Genomic DNA, 18907 nt, shown 5'->3' with positions numbered 1-18907 from the left:
TCTCCCTGGAGGGCCTGGGCTGGCAGCTTGAGTCCTTCCCCTGCTCTCAGAGAGCTGATCTGGCTCAGACTCCCGATCCTCCATCCCAAGGGAGTCGCCACAGGGGAGGGGGGAGCCCCAGCTGAACTCAGGAATTGGGGAGCAGTTCCTCATCCCAAGGTCCCTGATCTGTGGGGACACCTGGGTCTGGTCCCTGGAGACATCTCAGCCCCTCCCCGTAAGGCGTCCTGGGAAACGTGCGGAACTTCCAGAACAGAGGAACCAGCTTCTGCAGCTGCTCCATCTCAGGGGGACTGGGGTCCCATGGGGGTCTCCCCTCCCCTTACAGAGTCTCCAGGTGGAGCTGCCCCAGGTCCTGGCACTGTGGGGAGGCTGAGAGCAGACCACTGATGGGGACACAGAGAACTAGGGTGCAGGCCCAGTGCCGTGAGGCGGAGAAGGACAGGGCCTTCTGGGGTCCAGCCCACAGGCCGCCACCCTCTCCCCAAAGCCCCAGAGACCCCCCGCCGGCCCTTCCTTTCCTGAGAGCTCCTCCTGAGCACACGTCCACATGGATGGATGGTTCTCCTGCCACTGAACAATGCCCATTGTCTCCCTGGGCGCACCCTGCACTGGGATGAGGTCGGGAAGCCTGGGGACCCACAATGACCTGAACTCCAGCTGATAGCCTCTAGTCTAGAGGTCAGCGCCCACCTCTGCCCAGGGCGCACAGCCAGCTCACACCCTTTGGTCTTTGCACCCCTGTGCAGCCCATTACATTGTCCCCAAGTCTGCTCATGTCCTCCAGGGGGCAACATTGGGCCAAACAGAAAATTAACAGGAACTTAACAGGTGAACTTTGTTTGCCTAAGGAAGTAGAGAAGGAGCCTGATTTCCATCCCTCCTTCTAAACAGCGCTCTCCAACCTTAAGGGCACCAGGGACCGGCTCCATGGAAGACAATTGCGGAGTGGTGGAGATGATTTTGGGATAATTCAAGTGCATTACAATTACTGTGCACTTATACCTGTTATTATTACATCAGCTTCACCTCAGGTCATTAGGCGTTAGACCCCAGGGGACCCCTCCTCTAATAGACCCTCAGAGCCCCTCCTGGGTGCTCACACTACCCTGCCCAACCTTCTAGGGGCCTATGGGCACCCATGCCAGCTCCCATCCCTGCCTGCAACCACCCATGGGAAAGATCACAGTGACCACAGAAAGATCAGCCAGGGTCACAGAAGAGGCCCTGTAATGGCAAGGAGCACCTGGACAGTTTCTGAACCAAGGCTCAGGCAACAGACACACAGAGGGAGAGTCTCCCAGAACTTGACCCAACAACCAGGGAACCCAGAGTCAGCCCACCCTCAGCACCAGGTTCCTCTCTTCCCAGGACACACAGGAAACCTTTGCCTTCTCACCTGCCAACTGCAGCTCCTCCTGACACCCAGTTCTGAGTCTCTGTTCCTGGAGAAGGCAATGGCAACCCATTTCAGTTCTTGCCTGGAGAATCCTGTGGACGGAGGAGCCTGGTGGGCTTCTGCCCATAGGGTCGCACAGAGTCGGACTCAACTGAAGAGAATTAGCACACATGCACTGGAGAAGGAAATGGCAACCCACTCCAGTACTCTTGCCTGGAGAGTCCCAGGGAGGGAGGATCCTGCTGGGCTGCTGTCTATGGGGTCGCACAGAGTCAGACACGACTGAAGTGCCTTAGCAGCAGCAACAGCAGCAGTCCCTGAGAACAGACGCCAGGCTGGTGACAAGCTAAGGTAGAGACCAGGTCACCTCTCCAGTCATCACTCACGTGACCCCTTTCTCTCCTGCAGAGTCAGTGTGACCTTCAGGCGGGTCCAATATCTGCAATCTTCTCAGATATTTGAGAACAACAGGAAGACCTGGGCATCCAGCTGGGTTTCTGTGTCACAGGAACAATTACCACCAAAATTTGGAAACCCCTGGATCTGTGACTGTGCCGAGAGACCCCAGACCAAAACACAGCAGAAGCCAACACAGGGGTGGGTGGGGCGGCCTAACCGCTGTTCTGGGGTCAGCCAGGCTGGGCAAGCGTGTGACCTGGCGGCTGCTGAAACAGCATTTCTAAGCTGTCACCTGGGGGTTCGCAGTCTTCATGAAGCTCCACAGGTGATTCCCACACACCGTGGGGAGGACGTCCCTGTGACAAGCGTTCCTAATGCACCCCCCACCCGCAGGCTCCTCCTCTGAAGGGAAAACCCAGAGGGGATGAGGGAGGGCTGTCGGGGAGGCTGAGTGTGCATCTGATCCAGACCAGCGGGGACCCCGGACCCGGACACCCAAAGATTGTGCTTTTCCAGACAAGGGTGTGTGTGTGCATGTGTGCGTGTATAGATGTGTGTGTATCTAGGTGTCTGTGTGTAGCTGAGATGTAGGTATGTGTGAGTAGGGGTGTGTCGGGGGGTGTTGTGTGTAGGTGTGTGTAGTGGTGTGTGTGTGTGTGTGTGTGTGTGTGTGTAGGTGGAGAATCACTGCTCTAGAAGGCAGAGGACTCAGCAGAGTTCAGGGAATAGAAATACAGACAGAGGGGGAAGGGGGAGGGGGGCCACTAGGGAGGGAAGGAGGAGAGGAGGGGGAGGGGCCTGGCCAGAGACCCCGCCCCCGGGTCACGTAATCCAGGGAAATGCTCCTGCCCCCGGAGGAAGCCCAGCACAGAGAGGGAAAGACATCAGAGCTCACTCAAGGACTGCAGGGCTTGTGAGCCTTTCTGGAGAGGAAGTTCTCACAGAGAGAGGGACACAGCAGACCGCAGGCACCATGGAGCCCCCGTCAGGCCCTGCAAGCAGGCGGCATGTCCCCTGGAGCAGGCTCCTGCTGGCAGGTGAGAGGGGACGGTTTTCAGGGAGGGGGCAGAGACTGGAGAACGAGAGACTGGCTGGTCCCTGGGGGAAACGGGGCTCTGAGAGGGGACAGGGGGCTTCTGTTCAGACTGAGGGCCGAGCGGAGTGGACCGGGGAGGGAGGGGCTCAGCCACAGGGGACTCTGCATGAGCTAGAGCTGGCGAGGGGCGGGAGGACTCAACAGCTGTAGGTTTTATGTGTAATTCTTCACTGAGCAGTAACTGTTGAAGACTAATGATGATAATAACAATTTCTATCTGGGTGTCACTACAGAAAAAGACAGAACCAGGACAGTAAACACTGTCCTTACCCGGCACCCTTAGAAACTGACAAATAAACACCAGGCTGTGGAATTCCTGGGAACTCTCCTTCCTTCATCCCCAGGTACTAATGTCTGGAGCCTGGTCCAGGCCCTGGGTTTCAAGCAGGATCAGACACGCCCCTGCCCTCACGGAGCCCGCGCTCTGTGGGGAGGAAGACACACAAGCAGAGAGATGGAGAGTGTGCTGGCGGGTGCTCCAGGCGTCACGCAGGAACCCGAGCGGGGAAGGGTCAGCAGTGAGCACGGAGGGTCTTTACAGCAGCTGGTCGTTTCGGGGGCATCTCCCAAGAGGCCCTGAGTGTGAGCAGGCGTGTGAGGGCAGCGAGGGAGTGAGCCAGGGGACAGCTGGGGAAGCAGAGGTAAAAACGAGCCCAGAGGGGCTGAAGTGACCGGGGGTCATGCTGCTGACCTAAAACCACACACACACACACATGCACACACACCCACACTAAGGCTGAGGGATGAAGAGACCAGCTCAAGACCCAGGGCACCATTTTCCCATCCCCACACAGGTCACAATATTAACTGATTTCTCTCTCTTCCCTCCTAGTCTCACTCTTAAATTTCTGGACCCCACCCACCACTGCCCAGCTCACTATTGAAACGGCGCCCCCTCTTGCTGCAGAAGGGTCAGATGTTCTTCTACTTGCCCACAACGTGTCAGAGAATCCTCTAGGCTATGCTTGGCACAGAGGAGAAAGGGTAGACAACACCCAGCTAATTGCATCATATAGGGTAGATAATAATGCAACTACCAATGGGTCTGTATACAGCGGACGGGAGACACTTTATCCCAACGGAACCCGGCTGATCCAGAACGTCACCCAGAAAGACACAGGATCCTACACCCTGCTCGTTACAAAGAAGGATTTACAGACAGAAAGACAGACTGAACACCTCCATGTGCACCGTGAGTGCTTCCTGTCTGACCTTGGGGTGTTGGGCAGGCAGGGGCGGGGGTGGAGGGTGGCGGCTGAATTCTGTTCACACTCGCAGGACTGACAGCCCCGGAAGTTGCCCCTGTGCCCCTCTGCATTATGTCCCGGGTCGGGGTTTGAACATTCAGTGCAGAACACACTGTGGAGACAAACTCCAAACGGTCAGAAATGCTTCCAGGAAGCCAGGCCTTGCAGACACTGTGCAGAGAGAAGGATGGGCTGATGGAGGGACTCAGCAGAGGGACAGCACTCTCAGTCCAGCCCCCTGGGCCCCGCCCCGTGACCCTGAGGAAGACCCTGCAGGACTCAGGGAAGACCCTGGCCTGAGGGCCCCAGGGATCCTCACAGAGAAGTTCAGCCCCAGGAAGCCCCTCCCAGACCCTGTCCCAGGCCTCCTGCCTCCAACGACACCGGGAAGCCTGTGAAAATCCCTAGGCTCATATCCGCACAGGGGCACAGCCTGGTCCTACTCCTGAGACTCGGCATGGAGAGCACACAAGTACATGGTCCCCAGGAATCAACCAAATGTCCTGGGGGACTTGGACACTCCAGAGAAATCTCAGCACCCCCAGAGAAGAATGGAGGAAGGAAGACACTCCTGGCAGCTCCTCGACCCCAGGGTGCCACCCAGGGAGCTCTCTCCCGAGGCTGGTTGATGAAACCAGGATAGATGCCAGGTGGTCTCTGAATCCCACCCAGGTCTGTCCAACACTGAACGCTGCTGCACAGTCGACCCCCGAGGAAGCCTGTGCTTCTCCCAGACATAGAGCAGGTGGCCTCACACTCTGAGCTCAGGTCCCCATGGATTCATCTTGCCATACACAAGCATGCCTTATTCTGTAAAGACTCTGTCTGGCTGAGAGGCAAATGATGCCAGTTTTGTTAAAGGTGTTTCTACAGGAGGCTAAGGTATAAAGAAAGGGAAACTGTTAGTCGCTCAATCACGTCCCACTCTTTGCTACCCCGTGTGCTATAGCCCAGCAAGTTCCGCTGTCCTTGGAACTCTCCAGGCAAGAATGCTGACTGGGTAGCAATTCCCATCTCCAGGGGATCTTCCCAACCCAGGGATTGAGCCCAGGGCTCCTGCACTGGCAGGCAGATTCTTTACTGTCTGAGCCACCAGGGAGGCTCAGGGCAATGTTCTCTCTGTTATCTGCACAGCGGTGCTACCCACACCCGTCATCACCAGCAACAACTCCAACCCCAGGGAGCACGAGGACACTGTGGTGTTAACATGTGGATTTGAGACTCAGAACACCTCCTACATGTGGTGGATCAACAATCAGAGCCTCCCAAAGGGCACCAGGCTGGAACTGTCCGAGGACAAGAGGACTCTCACAGTAGTCACCGTGACAAGGAATGACACAGGACCCTATGTGTGTGAAGCCCGGAACCCAGTGAGTGTCAGCCGCAGTGACCCATTCACCCTGGATGTCCTCTGTGAGTAACCTCTGTTCCTAGGTGACCTGAGCTACCCACCCAAATGCACGTTGCCAGAGGTCAATTGACACCCATCCCTCTCAGGTCTGAGTACAGGGGCCATCACCCCTGGACACCCAGACTGGACGTGACTTCCTGTCCCAGGCAAGTCCAGGCAGGTCCACCTTGAATGAAGCCAGGGAGGGGATGGGCTGCTCTGTGTTGGTGGCTGAGGATCACCAGAATGTGATGGGAGAAACGAATTAATGTCAGACTCACAGTGAGTGAGCATGAAGCTAATGATTGCAAATTTTTCAGACAAGCGTGTGAACAGCTCAGAAGGACCCAGGGGCCCAGTACAGACGAGGAACCTCCCTTCCCTCTGATTGCACCCTGTGTGCCTTTCTGCTCTTCGCTCCAAATGGTCCGGACACCCCACCACTTCCCCTCAGACTCCTCTGACCATCCAGAGGGGGAACCTCAAGCTCTCCTGCCACACAGCCTCTCACCCAGCCACACAGCGCTCCCGGCTTGTCAGTGTGAGGCCCCGGCAATGCGCCCAGGCTCTCTATCCCCAATCACAACATGCACTCTCAGGTCCTGCACTCCCTGTCTGGCCTGGATAGCACCACAGTCAGAAAACCAAGGTTCCCAGGGCTGATAGCACAGAGCTGTCCAGTACTAGAGTGTTGTCCCAGCAACCAGGCAAGGGTCCCCCTGGCGTGATCTGGGGGTCAGAGGAGATGTGCGTTCGTCTCTTTCCCGTTGTCACCTGAACAAAGACCCAGGGCCTTCCTCACAGTCACCTTTACAGAGGTCACTGGGCCCCGAGACTGCGGAGGGAGCATGGCCCAGGCCCCCGACCCACTCTCAGCAGTCACCCCTCTCTCTCTACACACCCCCGGTGGCACAGCCCTCCCTCCAAGCCAGCAACGCCACAGTCACAGAACACGAGGGCCCCGTGATCCTGACCTGCCTCGCAGATGAGACTGGGGTCTCCATACGCTGGTTCTTCAAAGGTCAGAGTCTCCTCCTCGCAGAGAGGATGACACTGTCCTTAGACAATAGCGCCCTCACCATAGACCCCATCAGCAGAGAGGACGCCGGGGATTATCAGTGTGAGGCCTTCAACAGGGGCAACTCCAGCAGAAGCGACCCCCTCAGGCTGTGTGTGACCTGTGAGTGGCCATCATCGCCTCCTGTCTTAGTCGTTCAGTGGTGTCCGACTCTTTGTGACACCACAGACTTGAGCTCCCTAGGCTACTCTGTCCATGGGATTTCCCAGGCAAGAGCCCTGGAGTGGGTGCCATTCGCTACTCCAGGGGATCATCCTGACCCAAGGATCAAACCCGAGTCTACTGCACTGCAGGCGCTCTTCCCGTATAGGCCACCAGGGAAGCCCATTTTAACCTGGATAACCTTTCTTTATTAATTCCACCAACAATTAGCCTGTCATCTCATTTCCTTCACTTCAAGCCATTGGAACGTGTGCTGTCTCTCCCCTCCTCACCCCCTGATTTCTCCTGGCCCTCTGCTGTGAAGCCTCGTTGCCAAGACCGCTGGAAGCAGCACTAAAATCAGTCGCTGGGACTTCCTGGGCAGCCCAGCGGTGAAGACTGCACCTTCCACTGCAGAGGTTGCCATGACCTCCTCCAGGGGATCTTCCCCGCCCGGGACTGGGTCCCTGTGTCCTATGTCTCCTGATTGGCAGGTGGGATCGTTACCACTAGTGCCTGCTGGGAAGCCCCGGTGAATCACAAAGGCTAAACCTCCTTTTCCTTGTGTGTACCGTGGGGTGTGGTATGCACCCTATAGAGCTGTGTGAATACGTGCCCCAGTGAAGGTGGGATCACAGCAGAAGTGTTCAAGCAGGAAGTGTCCGCATGCTAGCTGGCCCTGCTGTGACTGCGGGCTTGCCAGCACACTCGACTCCACGTCCCTCCCCCTGTCTTTCTTAGTTGCGCTGTCGTCTCTACAGTGGAAGTGACGCCATTTCTCCCCAGGATGGGCGGTGGTCGTGTGTGGTGAGAGATGGGGGCCTTGAGGACTGTAATTTGTGCAACATAAACGCCTACGACTGTGTGTTGTCTGTTGGCCGGTTAGGTCTCTGGTTTGCAGTGCTCTCACGGCCTCTAGTTTCTCACTGAAATTCCCTCTGACTGCCGCATCCGTCACTGAAAGTGGGGTGTTGTCGTGTCGCTGTTGTGACTGAGCTGTTTCTCCCCTCGACTGTCCATTTTGATTCACAAATCTGGTGGTGTTAGGTGCATGATGCTTATGATTGTTCGATTTCCTTGGTGAATGAAACTTTTCTTGATATGTAACGTCTTACTTTGTCTCTTTAGGCTTTTTTGATTTAGAGATTATTGTATCAGACACTCATACAGCCACCACAATTCTCTTTTTATTACTATTTGCATAGAATATCTTTTTCCGACCTGACTTCAACCTTCTATGTCTTTGTATCTAAAGTGAGTCCCTTGAAGAGAGTATAGAGATGGGTCATAATTTTAATCCATTCTGTCAACTTCTGCCTTTAAGTTGAAGGTTGAGGCTATCTATGAGGCAGATACTTCCCGATAGGAAAGAGCTTCTGCCATCTTGCTACTTGGTATTTGTCCTATGAATTCCTCTATTTCTTCCTCTTTGGTAGTTAAGTCATTTCCTTTCTTAGTTGTCCTTTTGAGACTATATTTCCCTTTCCACATATATTTCAGTTCTTTTCTTAGGGGCTAACTTGAAGATGACAATTAATATCTTAAACATGTATCTATCTAGTTGAAATATCAACTAGATTCTATGATGCATAAGACAAACGAGGTGCTCCTATACATCTCCATCCCCCCGATTTTATACACCTATTGTCATAAATTTCAGCCATCCTTATACAATGTGTCCATTATATAGATTTATAAATATTGTTCCATGAAATATCTTTGAAATGAGAAAGAAAAGCAAGCAATTGCAAGAAAGACAAAAATATTGGCTTAAATGAGATAGCTACCTTGGATCACTCTTAGCACTGTTCTTTTTTCTTTAATTAATTTTTTATTGAAGGGTAATCGCTTTACAGAATTCTGTTGTTTCCGTCAAACCTCAACATGAATCAGCAATAGGCGTACATTTACCCCTCCCTTTGGAACCTCCCTCCCCATCCCCTCTAGGCTGACACACAGCTGCTGTCTGAGTTTCCTGAGCCATACAGCAAATTCCCGTTGGCTATCTGTTTTGCATACGGTAATGTAAGTTTCCGTGTTACTCTTTCCATGCGTCTCACCCTCTCCTCCCCTCTCCCCGTGTCCATAAGTCGATTCTCTGTGTCTGTTTCTCCATTGCTGCCCTGTGAGTAAATTCTTCAGGACCATGTTTCTAGATTCCGTATATATGCGTTAGAATACGGTACTTATCTTTCTTTTTCTGGGTTACATCACTCTGTATAATAGGTTCTAGGTTCATCCACCTCATTAGAACTGACTCAAAGGCGTTCCTTTTTGTGGCTGAGTATATTCCATTGTGTCTGTGCACCACAATTTCTTTATCCATTGATCACTCGATGGACACCTAGGGTGCTTCCGTGTTCTAGCTCTTGTAAATAGTGCTGCAGTGAACAATGGGTTACAGGTGTCTTTTTCAGTTTTGGTTTCCTTGGGATATGTGCCCAGCTGTGGGATTATTGGGTCATATGGTGGTTTTATTCCTAGTTTTTTAAGGAGTCTCCATTCTATCTTCCATAGTGGCTGTATCAATTTACATTCCCACCAACAGTACAAGAGCATTCCCTTTTCTCCACACCGTCTCCAACATTTATTGTTTGTCGACTTTTTCATGATGGCCATTCTGACTGGTGTGAAGTGATATCTCATTTAGTTTTGATTTGCATTCCTTTAAGACTGAGCCATGTTGAGCTTCTTTTCATGTGTTTGTTAGCTATCTCTATGCAACCTAGACAGCATATTCAAAAGCAGAGATATTACTTTGCCAACAAAGGTCTGTCTAGTCAAGGCTATGGTTTTTCCTGTGGTCCTGTATGGATGTGAGAGTTGGACTGTGAAGAAAGCTAAGCACTGAAGAATTGATGCTTTTGAACTGTGGTGTTGCAGAAGACTCTTGAGAGTCCCTTGGACTCCAAGGAGATCCAGCCAGTCCATTCTGAAGGAGATCAGTCCTGGGTGTTCATTAGAAGGAATGATGCTAAAGCTGAAACTCCAGTACTTTGGCCACCTCATGCGAAGAGTTGACTCATTGGAAAAGACTCTGATGCTGGGAGGGATTTGGGGGCAGGAGGAGAATGGACGACAGAGGATGAGATGGCTGGATGGCACCACTGACTCAATGGACATGAGTCTGAGTGAACTCCAGGAGTTGGTGATGGACCGGGAGGCCTGGCATGCTGCAATTCATGGGGTCCCAAAGAGTCGGACATGACTGAACAACTGAACTGACTGACTGATGTCTTCTTTGGAGAAGTGTCTGTTTAGTTCTTTTTCCCACTTTCTGATTGGGTTGGTTTTTTTTTTTTCTGGTATTGAGTTGTATGAGCTGCTTGTATATTTTGGAACTTAACCCTTTGTCAGTTATTTAATTTGCTATTATTTTCTCCCATTCTGAGAGTTGTATTCTCACCTTGCTTGTAGTTTCCATTGCTGTTCAAAAGCTTTTAAGTTTAATCAGGTCCCACTTGTTTATTTTTGTTTTGATTTCCATGACTCTAGGAGGTGGGTCATAGAGGATCTTGCTTTGGTTTATGTCATCGAGTGTTCTGCCTATGTTTTCCTCTAATAGTTTTATAGTTTCTGGTCTTATATTAAATTCTTTAATCCATTTTGAGTATGTCTTTGTGTGTGGTGTTAGGAATTCTTCTAATTTCATTCTTTTACCTGTAGCTGTCCAGTTTTTCCAGCACCATTTATTGCAGAGGCTGTCTTTGCCCCATTCTATATTCTTGTCTTCTTTGTAAAAGAAAAAGGGTACACATAGGTGCCTGGGTTTATTAGGGGCTTTCTGTCTTGTTTCATTGGCCTATTTCTTTCTATGTATGGTCCTGGCACACAAAAAATTATGTTTTTTTGTGCCACTACCATGCTGTCTTGATGACTGTAGCTTTGTAGTATAATCTGAATTCAGGAAGGTTGATTCCTCCTGCTCCATTCTTCCTTTTCAAAACTGCTTTGGCTATTCGGGGTCTTTTGTGTTTTCATATGAATTATGAAATTTTTTGTTCTAGTTCTGTGGAAAATGTCATTGGTAGTTAGATAGGGATCACATGGAATCTGTAGATTGCACTTGGTAGTATCATCATTTTCACAATATTGGTTCTTCCTACCCAGGAACATGGAGTATCTCTCCATCTGTTTCTGTCATCTTTGATTTCTTTCATTAGTGTCTTATACTTCTCTGTGTACAGTTCTTTTGTCTCTTTAGGTAAGTTTATTCCTAGATATTTAATTCTTTTTGTTGCTAAGATAAATGGGATTGATTCCTTAATTTCTCTTTCTGATTTTTCAATGTTAGTTTATAGAAATGCAAGTGGTTTCTGGGAGAAGGCAATGGCACCCCACTCCAGTACTCCTGCCTGGAAAATCCCATGGATGGAGGAGCCTGGTAGGCTGCAGTCCATGGGGTCGCTGAGAGTTGGACATGGCTCAGTGACCTCTCTTTCACTTTTCACTTTCATGCATTGGAAAAGGAAATGGCAATCCACTCCAGTGTTCTTGCCTGGAGAATCCCAGGGACGCCGGAGCCTGGTGGGCTGCCGTCTATGGGGTCACACAGAGATGGACACAACTGACGCGACTTAGCAGCAGCAGCAGCAGCAGTGGTTTCTGTGTACTGATTTTTTATTTGCAACTTTGCTAAATTCACTGATTAACTCTAGTAATTTTCTGATAGTGTCTTTAGGGTTTGCTATGTACATTATTCTGTCATCTGAAAACAGTGAGAGCTTTACTTCTTCTTTTCCCATCTGTAAAGTCTGTTTTAACCTCTCCTTTTTCATTTCTAATTTTGTTGATTTGATTCTTCTCTCTTTTTTTCTTGATGAGTCTGGCTAAAGGTTTATCAATTTTGTTTATTTTCTCAAAGAACGACCTTTTAGTTTTATTCTTCTTTACTGTTGTTTCTTTCATTTCTTTTTCATTTATTTCTGCTCTAATCTTGTTGATTTATTTCCTTCTACTAATTTTGGGGGTTTTTTGTTCTTCTTTTTCCAGTTGTTTCAGGTGTAAAGTGAGGTAGTCTATTCAATGTTTTTCTTGTTTCCTGAGGTAGGATTGTACTGTTATAAACTTCCCTCTGAGAACTGGTTTTGAATTATAAGAGACTATTATGAAAACTATATGGCAATAAAATGGATAACCTGGAAGAAATGGACAGATTCTTAGAAAAGTCCAGTCTTGGACTGAACCAGGAAGACTGGTTCAGTCTTCCTGACCCAACCAGGAAGAAATAGAAATCACAAACAACCTCATTACAAGCACTGAAATTGAAGCTGTGATCAAAAATCTCCCAAATAAGAAAAGTCCAGGACCAAATGGCTTCACAGGAGGATTCTATCAAACATTTAGAGAAGAGCTAATGCCTATCCTTCTAAAACGCTTTCAAAAAACTGCAGAGGAAGGAAGACTTCCAAACTCATTCTATGAGGCCACCATTACTCTGATACCAAAACCAGACAAAGACTACACTAAAAAAGAACACTATGGGCCAATATCACTGATGGACAGTGACGCAGAAATCCTCAACAAGATTTTAGCAAACAGAGTTCAGCAACACATCAAGAAGTTCATAAACCATGATCAGGTTGGGTTTATTCCAGTGATGCAGGGATTCTTCAATATACGCTAAGCAATCATGTGATATATCATATTAACAAATTGAAAGATAAAAACCATGTGATCATCTCAATAGATGCAGAAGAAGCCTTTGGCAAAATTCAGCACCCATTTATGATGACAACTCTTCAGAAAATGGGCATAGAAGGAACCTACCTCAACACAGAAAAGGCCATATATGAGAAGCCTACAGAAAACATTATTCTCAATGGTGAAAATGTGAAAGCATTCCCCCTAAGATCAGAACCAAGACAAGGGTGTCCACTTCCACCACTATTATTCAGCATCGATCTAGAAGTCCTAGCTACAGCAATCACAGAAGAGAAAGAAATAAAAGGAATCCAGATGGGAAAGGAAGTAAAGCTCTCACTGGGATGTATTTTTCCATCCTCTCACTTTCAGTCTGCCTGTGTCTTTAGGTCTGAAGTGGGTTTCTGGTGGACCGCGTATATATGGGTCTTGTGTTTGTATCCATTCAGCCAGTTGTCTTTTGGTTGGAGCTGCCACCGATCAGCTGTTTCACTGTCCGCATCCGTGTTCTGCGTGGATCTGTATATTCTTCTCTGCTGGTCAAGTCCTCCTCTCCACTCTCAGCTGGTGTTCTGCATGCACTTCTGTCTCTGAAGGTGTGTTCCTGATGCATCTGTGGAGAGAGACGTACTCCACGTCCCCCACCTTGGTCTTCTCCTGACCACTGTTCTTTATACATTCCTGTGGCTTTGAGTTACTGTCCAGTGTTTGAACAGTCATCTTAAGGATTCCCTTTACGTTTCATATGAGGCACGTCTCCAAGCAATAAACTCCCTTGACTATTGTTTATCTAGGAAAGTCCTAATTTGAGCTTCACTGAAGATGACTTTTTCTGTACATTGCTTTCCTGGTTGAAATCTTCCATGTAGGACTTAATTCAGTCATCCCAATATCTTCTGGCCCCCTGGTCTCTGATGTGAAATTTGCTTTTCACCTTGTTGAAGATCCATTGTGCTTGATAAGCCACTTCTCTCTTGCAGCTTTAATCACTTCCTCTTTCCCTCAGTATTTCAGCAATTTGACTAAATTGTGTCACAACATCTGTATCGTGAAAGATCCTTTTGTGGAGTTCCTAAACCACCCTTGATAGGTAATCTCTCATCTAGCTTGGAAAGTTTTAAGCCATTAATTTTAACCATTTTTTTCAGTGCTTTCCTCTGTCTACTTCAAAATCTGCCATTCTGCACGTTTGTCCACTTGATGGAATTCTGCATAATACTTTGCCTGGAGTCACCAGTCCTCGTTTTTTTTTTTTCCTTTCTAATCCCCAGTCTGAATAATTTCTTTTGTTTTTTTTCCTACACGTTCATGGATTCTTTCTTCTACCTGCTCAAATGTGCTGAGGAATCACCCTTCCAAGTTATTGTTTTCACTTCTTATACTTCAGCTCTAAATTTTCTACAACCCTGTTTAAATAATTTAACAACGAGGAAGAAAACATCTTTCTTGAGAAACAGGTTCTCCTTAGACCTGCCCAATATGGAGACAGCCATCCCCTCACACTGAGGACTCCAGTACTTTAGACATGGACCTTGATTATATAGCTAGCTGAGTCAATCTCTCACAAGCACATTAGGAGTAGAAAACCAGAACAGAGAGGAGGCTAGTTTTGGACCCTGAGAAGGAAGGCTCATCCCACGGAGCTCTCAGATGGGATCAGCCAAGGAACTGGACTTGTCCTCAAGTTTGATGTCCCCTCTTCCCTCTCTAGGGGCTTCACAGGTGGGGCTAGTAGTAAACAACCAAAGAACCTGCCTGCCAGTGCCTGTCCCTGAGACTAAGAGATGCAGGTTTGATCCCTGGGTGGGGAAGATTCCCTGGAGGAGGAAATGGTAACCCACTCCAGTATTCTTACCTGGAGAATTCCATGGACAGAGGCATCAGTCCAAGAGATCTGAACCACAGGCAAAGGTCATGCTCTTTGGTAGTCAGTCCCTACCTCTGAGAAAGCCCATGAGCATTCCAGTCAGGGGCAAACAGATCGGGTGACATGGGGACATGCATGCAATGGTCAGTGAATTGATGAGCAGAGTTTACGGCTCCCTGAGAAGGCAATGCTACCCCACACAATCAACAATGTCAGGATAGAGGATGCAGGATCCCATCAGTATAGAGTCTCCCCACCGTCAGAGTCTGCAGATGAGACCCCAGCTCCCCAGCTGAGCACTCTAAGTGACCCTCAACACCTCTACACCTTCCCTTGTGATTTCACAGGAAGTGGGTGTGTAATGAAAGCAAATGATGAGGATGTGGTCTCCTTTCAGAGCCTGTAGAACAATGTGTCTATAATTAATTATGCAAAACTTAGCTCATCTCGTTGTAGTTTGGTTATTATTTGTGAGAGTTGTTTGACTGTGGGCAACACACTGGATCTTGTGCCTCAGTTTCCTCATCTTAAACCTGGAGAAGAACAGCTGGATGTTAGGGCTGTTCAGAGGCTGTTCACCAGGAGGTTGATGAGATTAAAATCCTTCTCTGGGTCCCTCCACAGAGGAAAACGAACAGGACATGGAACTGGCTACAGTGAGAGAATGGGGAGTTAGAGCAAACCCAGGGTTTCAAATCTGATAAAGAGGAAACCAATGCAACCATGTGCGGTGGGAGAGTCAGGAGGACACCGTGATGACAAAACAGACCACCACACAGGCCTCAGATCATTTCCTTCCTCCTAACCAGGCCGTCTCCCGGAAGACTCCTCTTGGTGTTCCCTCCAGGGAACTCGGACCCCATCTGCCCTCTCTCCTTCTCTTCTGCTTTCAGGGCAAGAAAACAGCCAAGCCCTCGGTGTGGGGGCCATAACTGGCATTGTGATTGGGGTCCTGCTTGTGCTGACGCTGCTGGCTGTCCTGGGGCGTTTCATTTTCCTTCACAGGTACAGTGGCATTCCCAGATGCTGCTCCTGCCCCAGGTTGACCCTAGTCCTAGAGGAAGGACACCCCATCCTCCAGTTTCCGGCCTGGATCTCCAGGACCTCCCCACTTCCCCACAGATATTCTCTCTCGTTCTTCAGTTCCTGCCTCACATGGTATTGACCTGTGGGAGCTTCCTTAACACCGTCCTCATTTATTTTGTTAATTAGTCGCGAAGTTGTGTCTATCTCTTTTGCCACTCCATGGACTCCTGTGTCCATGGAATTTCCAGGTAGGAATACTGGAGTGGGTTGCCATTTGCTTCCCCAGGGGATCTTCCTGACCCAGGGATCGAACCCATGTCTCCTGCATTGGCAAGTGGATTCTTTACCTCTGAGACACCAGGGAAGCCTCATCTATCAGTTAACACAATTAAGACCCCTCCATGTCCTAGTTCCCTATATGTACGCTGACAGTTAGTAAGTACTCAGAAAAAGGTATCTCTTCCTGTATATTTCAATCCAGCTATTCTATGAGGGGCAGTCACGGGGCCAGGGCCTGAGGGGCATCCTCATCATGGTCACGCTTGGCCAGAGAGTGGAAGTCTGGACAGGCCAGGTGCGATCAAATGCCCCCAGCTAGCAGATGCGTAAACGACACCCCTGCTGCATGAGACAGAACATCGTGCCAGATCAGCAGGTGGTGGGATGTCTTTACACTTCAGGTCCAGGTGATGGAGACAGAGGACAAGGCCACTGTCACATTTCAGCAGCTCCCGGGTGAGGGCAGGGGCCACAGCAGCGACACTGCCCTCAGTGAGACCCCAGAGTCGCTGGCTTCTCTTTCCTTCCCACACACTGGCCCTGCTCTCTCCATAAGCCTGGTGCATCCACTCAGACAGAGCTCTGGATGGATGGATGCCTTTCGCAGAGCCCTGGTCCCTTTGGTGGCCACTTCCTTCTGAACCCTATTAGTCTATGGTCCTGCCCCTCCGGACTCAGGGCAGATACGGCTTCTTAAGGACTTTCCTCAGCGTCCTTGCTGGGCCCTCCCCTCTAAGAAGCCTTGGTGGAGAAAGGAGGTGTCCAGCCCCTGCTTGGACATGGGGATCCTCCTGTCCCGTGTTCTGACACCAAAGCCTTGACCTCCCTTTACGTTCCTCACAAATACGCCTGTTTTTTTTTTCTTCCCTAACCCCAGCTGCCTGCACAACAGAGGAAACTGGCCCCCAGCCTCCACCTCAGGTGAGTGTCTGTTCAGCCAAGCAGAGCGGGCGCCCCGGGCAGGCCCTGCCCTGTTTGTTCCTGCCTGGCTCCCCCAGGGTCTCTGGCTCGTACTCTGGGGCTTCAGCACAGGGTACCCTGACTGGCTAGTCTGCGTGTCCTGTGGCTTATAATCCTAGGAGGCTCCTTCGCCCTCACTGGGGCCTGAAATTACCAGAGTGTCTCTCCCTTGGTGGGGCTTGTTCTCCCATGGTTCTCCAGAAGGTAGACTCTCAGCCTCTCCTGAGAGAATGGGCTAAGCTTCCTCACATGCTCGTTGCTAACTCCTGTCTCCTCCCAGGACGTGGTCCCTCTGGCAGCTCTGTCTCCCAGGTGAGTACATCCCTTCCTTGTCTCTTCTCCCCGCGTCCCTGATCACAGGCTCAGGGCAGGGGGACTGTCCAACCCTGACGCACTGTGCAGACCCCTTTCACTCGAGGGTAGTTGAAAGTCGCTCAGTCATGTCCAGCCTTTGTGACCCCATGGACTGTAGACTGCCAGGCTCCTCTGGCCTTGGATTTCTCCAGGCAAGAATTCTGGAATGGGTTCCCATTGCCTTCTCCAGGGGATCTCCCTGCCCCAGGGATCGCGCCTGGGTCTCCCACATTGCAGGCAGATTCTTTGCCTTCTGAGCCACCAGGGAAGCTCGTAAGAGTAGTTAGGATATAGCAAGCCACACCAAGCTGGGAGCTGGATGCACTTCAGGGACGTGACCACCCACCACCTTATCCAGAGCCTGCCCTGGTCCCCTGACTTGACCTCAGGAGAATCTTGGAGTCGAGCCAGGAGGAGAGTGGGCACTGGATCATCAGCCAGGGGAGCCAGGCTAACCAGGGTGGGAAACAGAGCCCAGACAGGATTGGGGTGGGGCGGCAGGCTTGGAGATGGCTGCTCAGGAGAAATGACTCTCCTTCTCTCTCCTCTGATGCCTGCTTCCTCCATGCCCAGGCCTCCCTACGTGATGTGAGGCCACCAGCTCCCATCTACCAGGTGAGTGTGGGGATCCAGGTTCTGGTCCCATAAGCCCAAGGAGCAGAGGAATTCCCCCCTACACACCTGGCTGTGTTTGAAGGTCCAAGAAATAGTAGAAAGATGGAAAGCAGATAAAGGGGAGGTGGGTCTGGACTTATAACCTCTGACACAAACAGACCCTGGGTGACCCGGGGCTGGGAAGTCCCTGGGAAGCCATCTGAGAAGGTTACATGAGCTTGGAGGCGTCGGTTTTCTTTTGCAGGAATTACTATGCCCCGACACAGACGTTTACTGTCATATCAGCCACAAAGCAGATGTGGGTCCTTAGTTCCTCCAGACACATCTCCTTAACAGACTGTGGGAAAGAGCTTACCTGAGACCCACGACCCGAGTGAGGTCAAGAGGAAGAGCTTGAGGCAGAGAACCAGCTCTGAGACCTGAGGCTATTCGGGAACCTGGGCCCAGGCTCAGGGTGGATTTCTGGAGACCCTGACGGGCTGCCCTGAAGGCGGGGTGGACCAGAACTTGGGCTGCGATGACCAAAGTTGGGGGAGGTTTCAACAGGGCAAGTGACTGGGCCCGTGACCCACTGCGGACCACCAGAGAGATCTGAATAAAGAGCACTTTCCTTCTGGCTGGAAAATGTACTGCCCTTGTGTCCTGTCCAGCAAGAAATTCACCTGAATCTCTGCTCCGGTCTCTCCATGGTTCCTCAGGGAACGCATTAGCTCTAGTTACCTGACCTCCCCATTTATTTCCTGGGGGAAAGGATGGGGAAGATTGTGAGAATGGAGGGAGGGGGCATGCTAACAGGAAAGGAGGGTCACCAGACCCTTCGCAGCCACGTGGGCACTCGGCAGTCCTCACACTGTCCTGGGGTCCCAGGCACCTCCCAGTGCCTGCTCACCTGGCATGGGGTCTCTGGAGCACAGAATATGGGACCATCTGAGACCCACTAGAACTCGAGTCAGGAAGGACGAGTCGTGGGTGAGACAGCTGTTATGGGTGAGGCCCCTTTGCAGCCTCTTGGTGTCCTGAGCCCTCTGGCCCTCCTGTCCAGGCCCTGCTGGCCACAACTGGTGCTGCCTCAAATGAATTTTTGTTGTTCAGTTGCTAAGTTGTGTCTGAGTATTTGGGACCCCATGGACTACAGCACGCCAGGCTTCCCTGTCCTTCACTATCCCCTGGAGTTTGCTTCAACTAATGTCCACTGAGTCAGCGATGGCACAGGAACTTTTGTCTGTCCCCAGATCTAGGATCCAGAATGCCTTCTCTCCATGGGTTTCCATTGTTTCCCTAAGGGCCTAGGCCCTGAGGACACCGTTCCCTCTCAGGGGACAGAGGAGCAATCAGAGTCAGCAAAGTAAAAGGGACTCAGAAGCCATGCTCTGAGCAAGGTCCTCCCAGGAACTCCCCGTGACCTCTGTCCAC

At 50.5% G+C, this 18907-nt stretch overlaps 1 protein-coding gene across 1 annotated transcript; it reads left to right on the top strand.

The window, feature by feature from the left end:
- Nucleotides 1-2771: 2771 nt before the first annotated feature.
- On the top strand, nucleotides 2772-17804 carry LOC128063165 (carcinoembryonic antigen-related cell adhesion molecule 4-like). The gene is made up of 9 exons (XM_052655779.1): nucleotides 2772-2835; nucleotides 3727-4086; nucleotides 5276-5554; nucleotides 6433-6711; nucleotides 15154-15265; nucleotides 16458-16486; nucleotides 16806-16837; nucleotides 17453-17494; nucleotides 17739-17804. The coding sequence occupies exons 1-9, from the start codon at nucleotides 2772-2774 to the stop codon at nucleotides 17802-17804; spliced, it is 1263 nt and encodes a 420-aa protein (XP_052511739.1).
- Nucleotides 17805-18907: the final 1103 nt, after the last annotated feature.

This window comes from Budorcas taxicolor, chromosome 18, assembly GCF_023091745.1.
Source record: "Budorcas taxicolor isolate Tak-1 chromosome 18, Takin1.1, whole genome shotgun sequence".
Taxonomy (NCBI): Eukaryota; Metazoa; Chordata; class Mammalia; order Artiodactyla; family Bovidae; genus Budorcas; species Budorcas taxicolor.
This window is presented reverse-complemented; position numbering and strand designations above follow the sequence as displayed.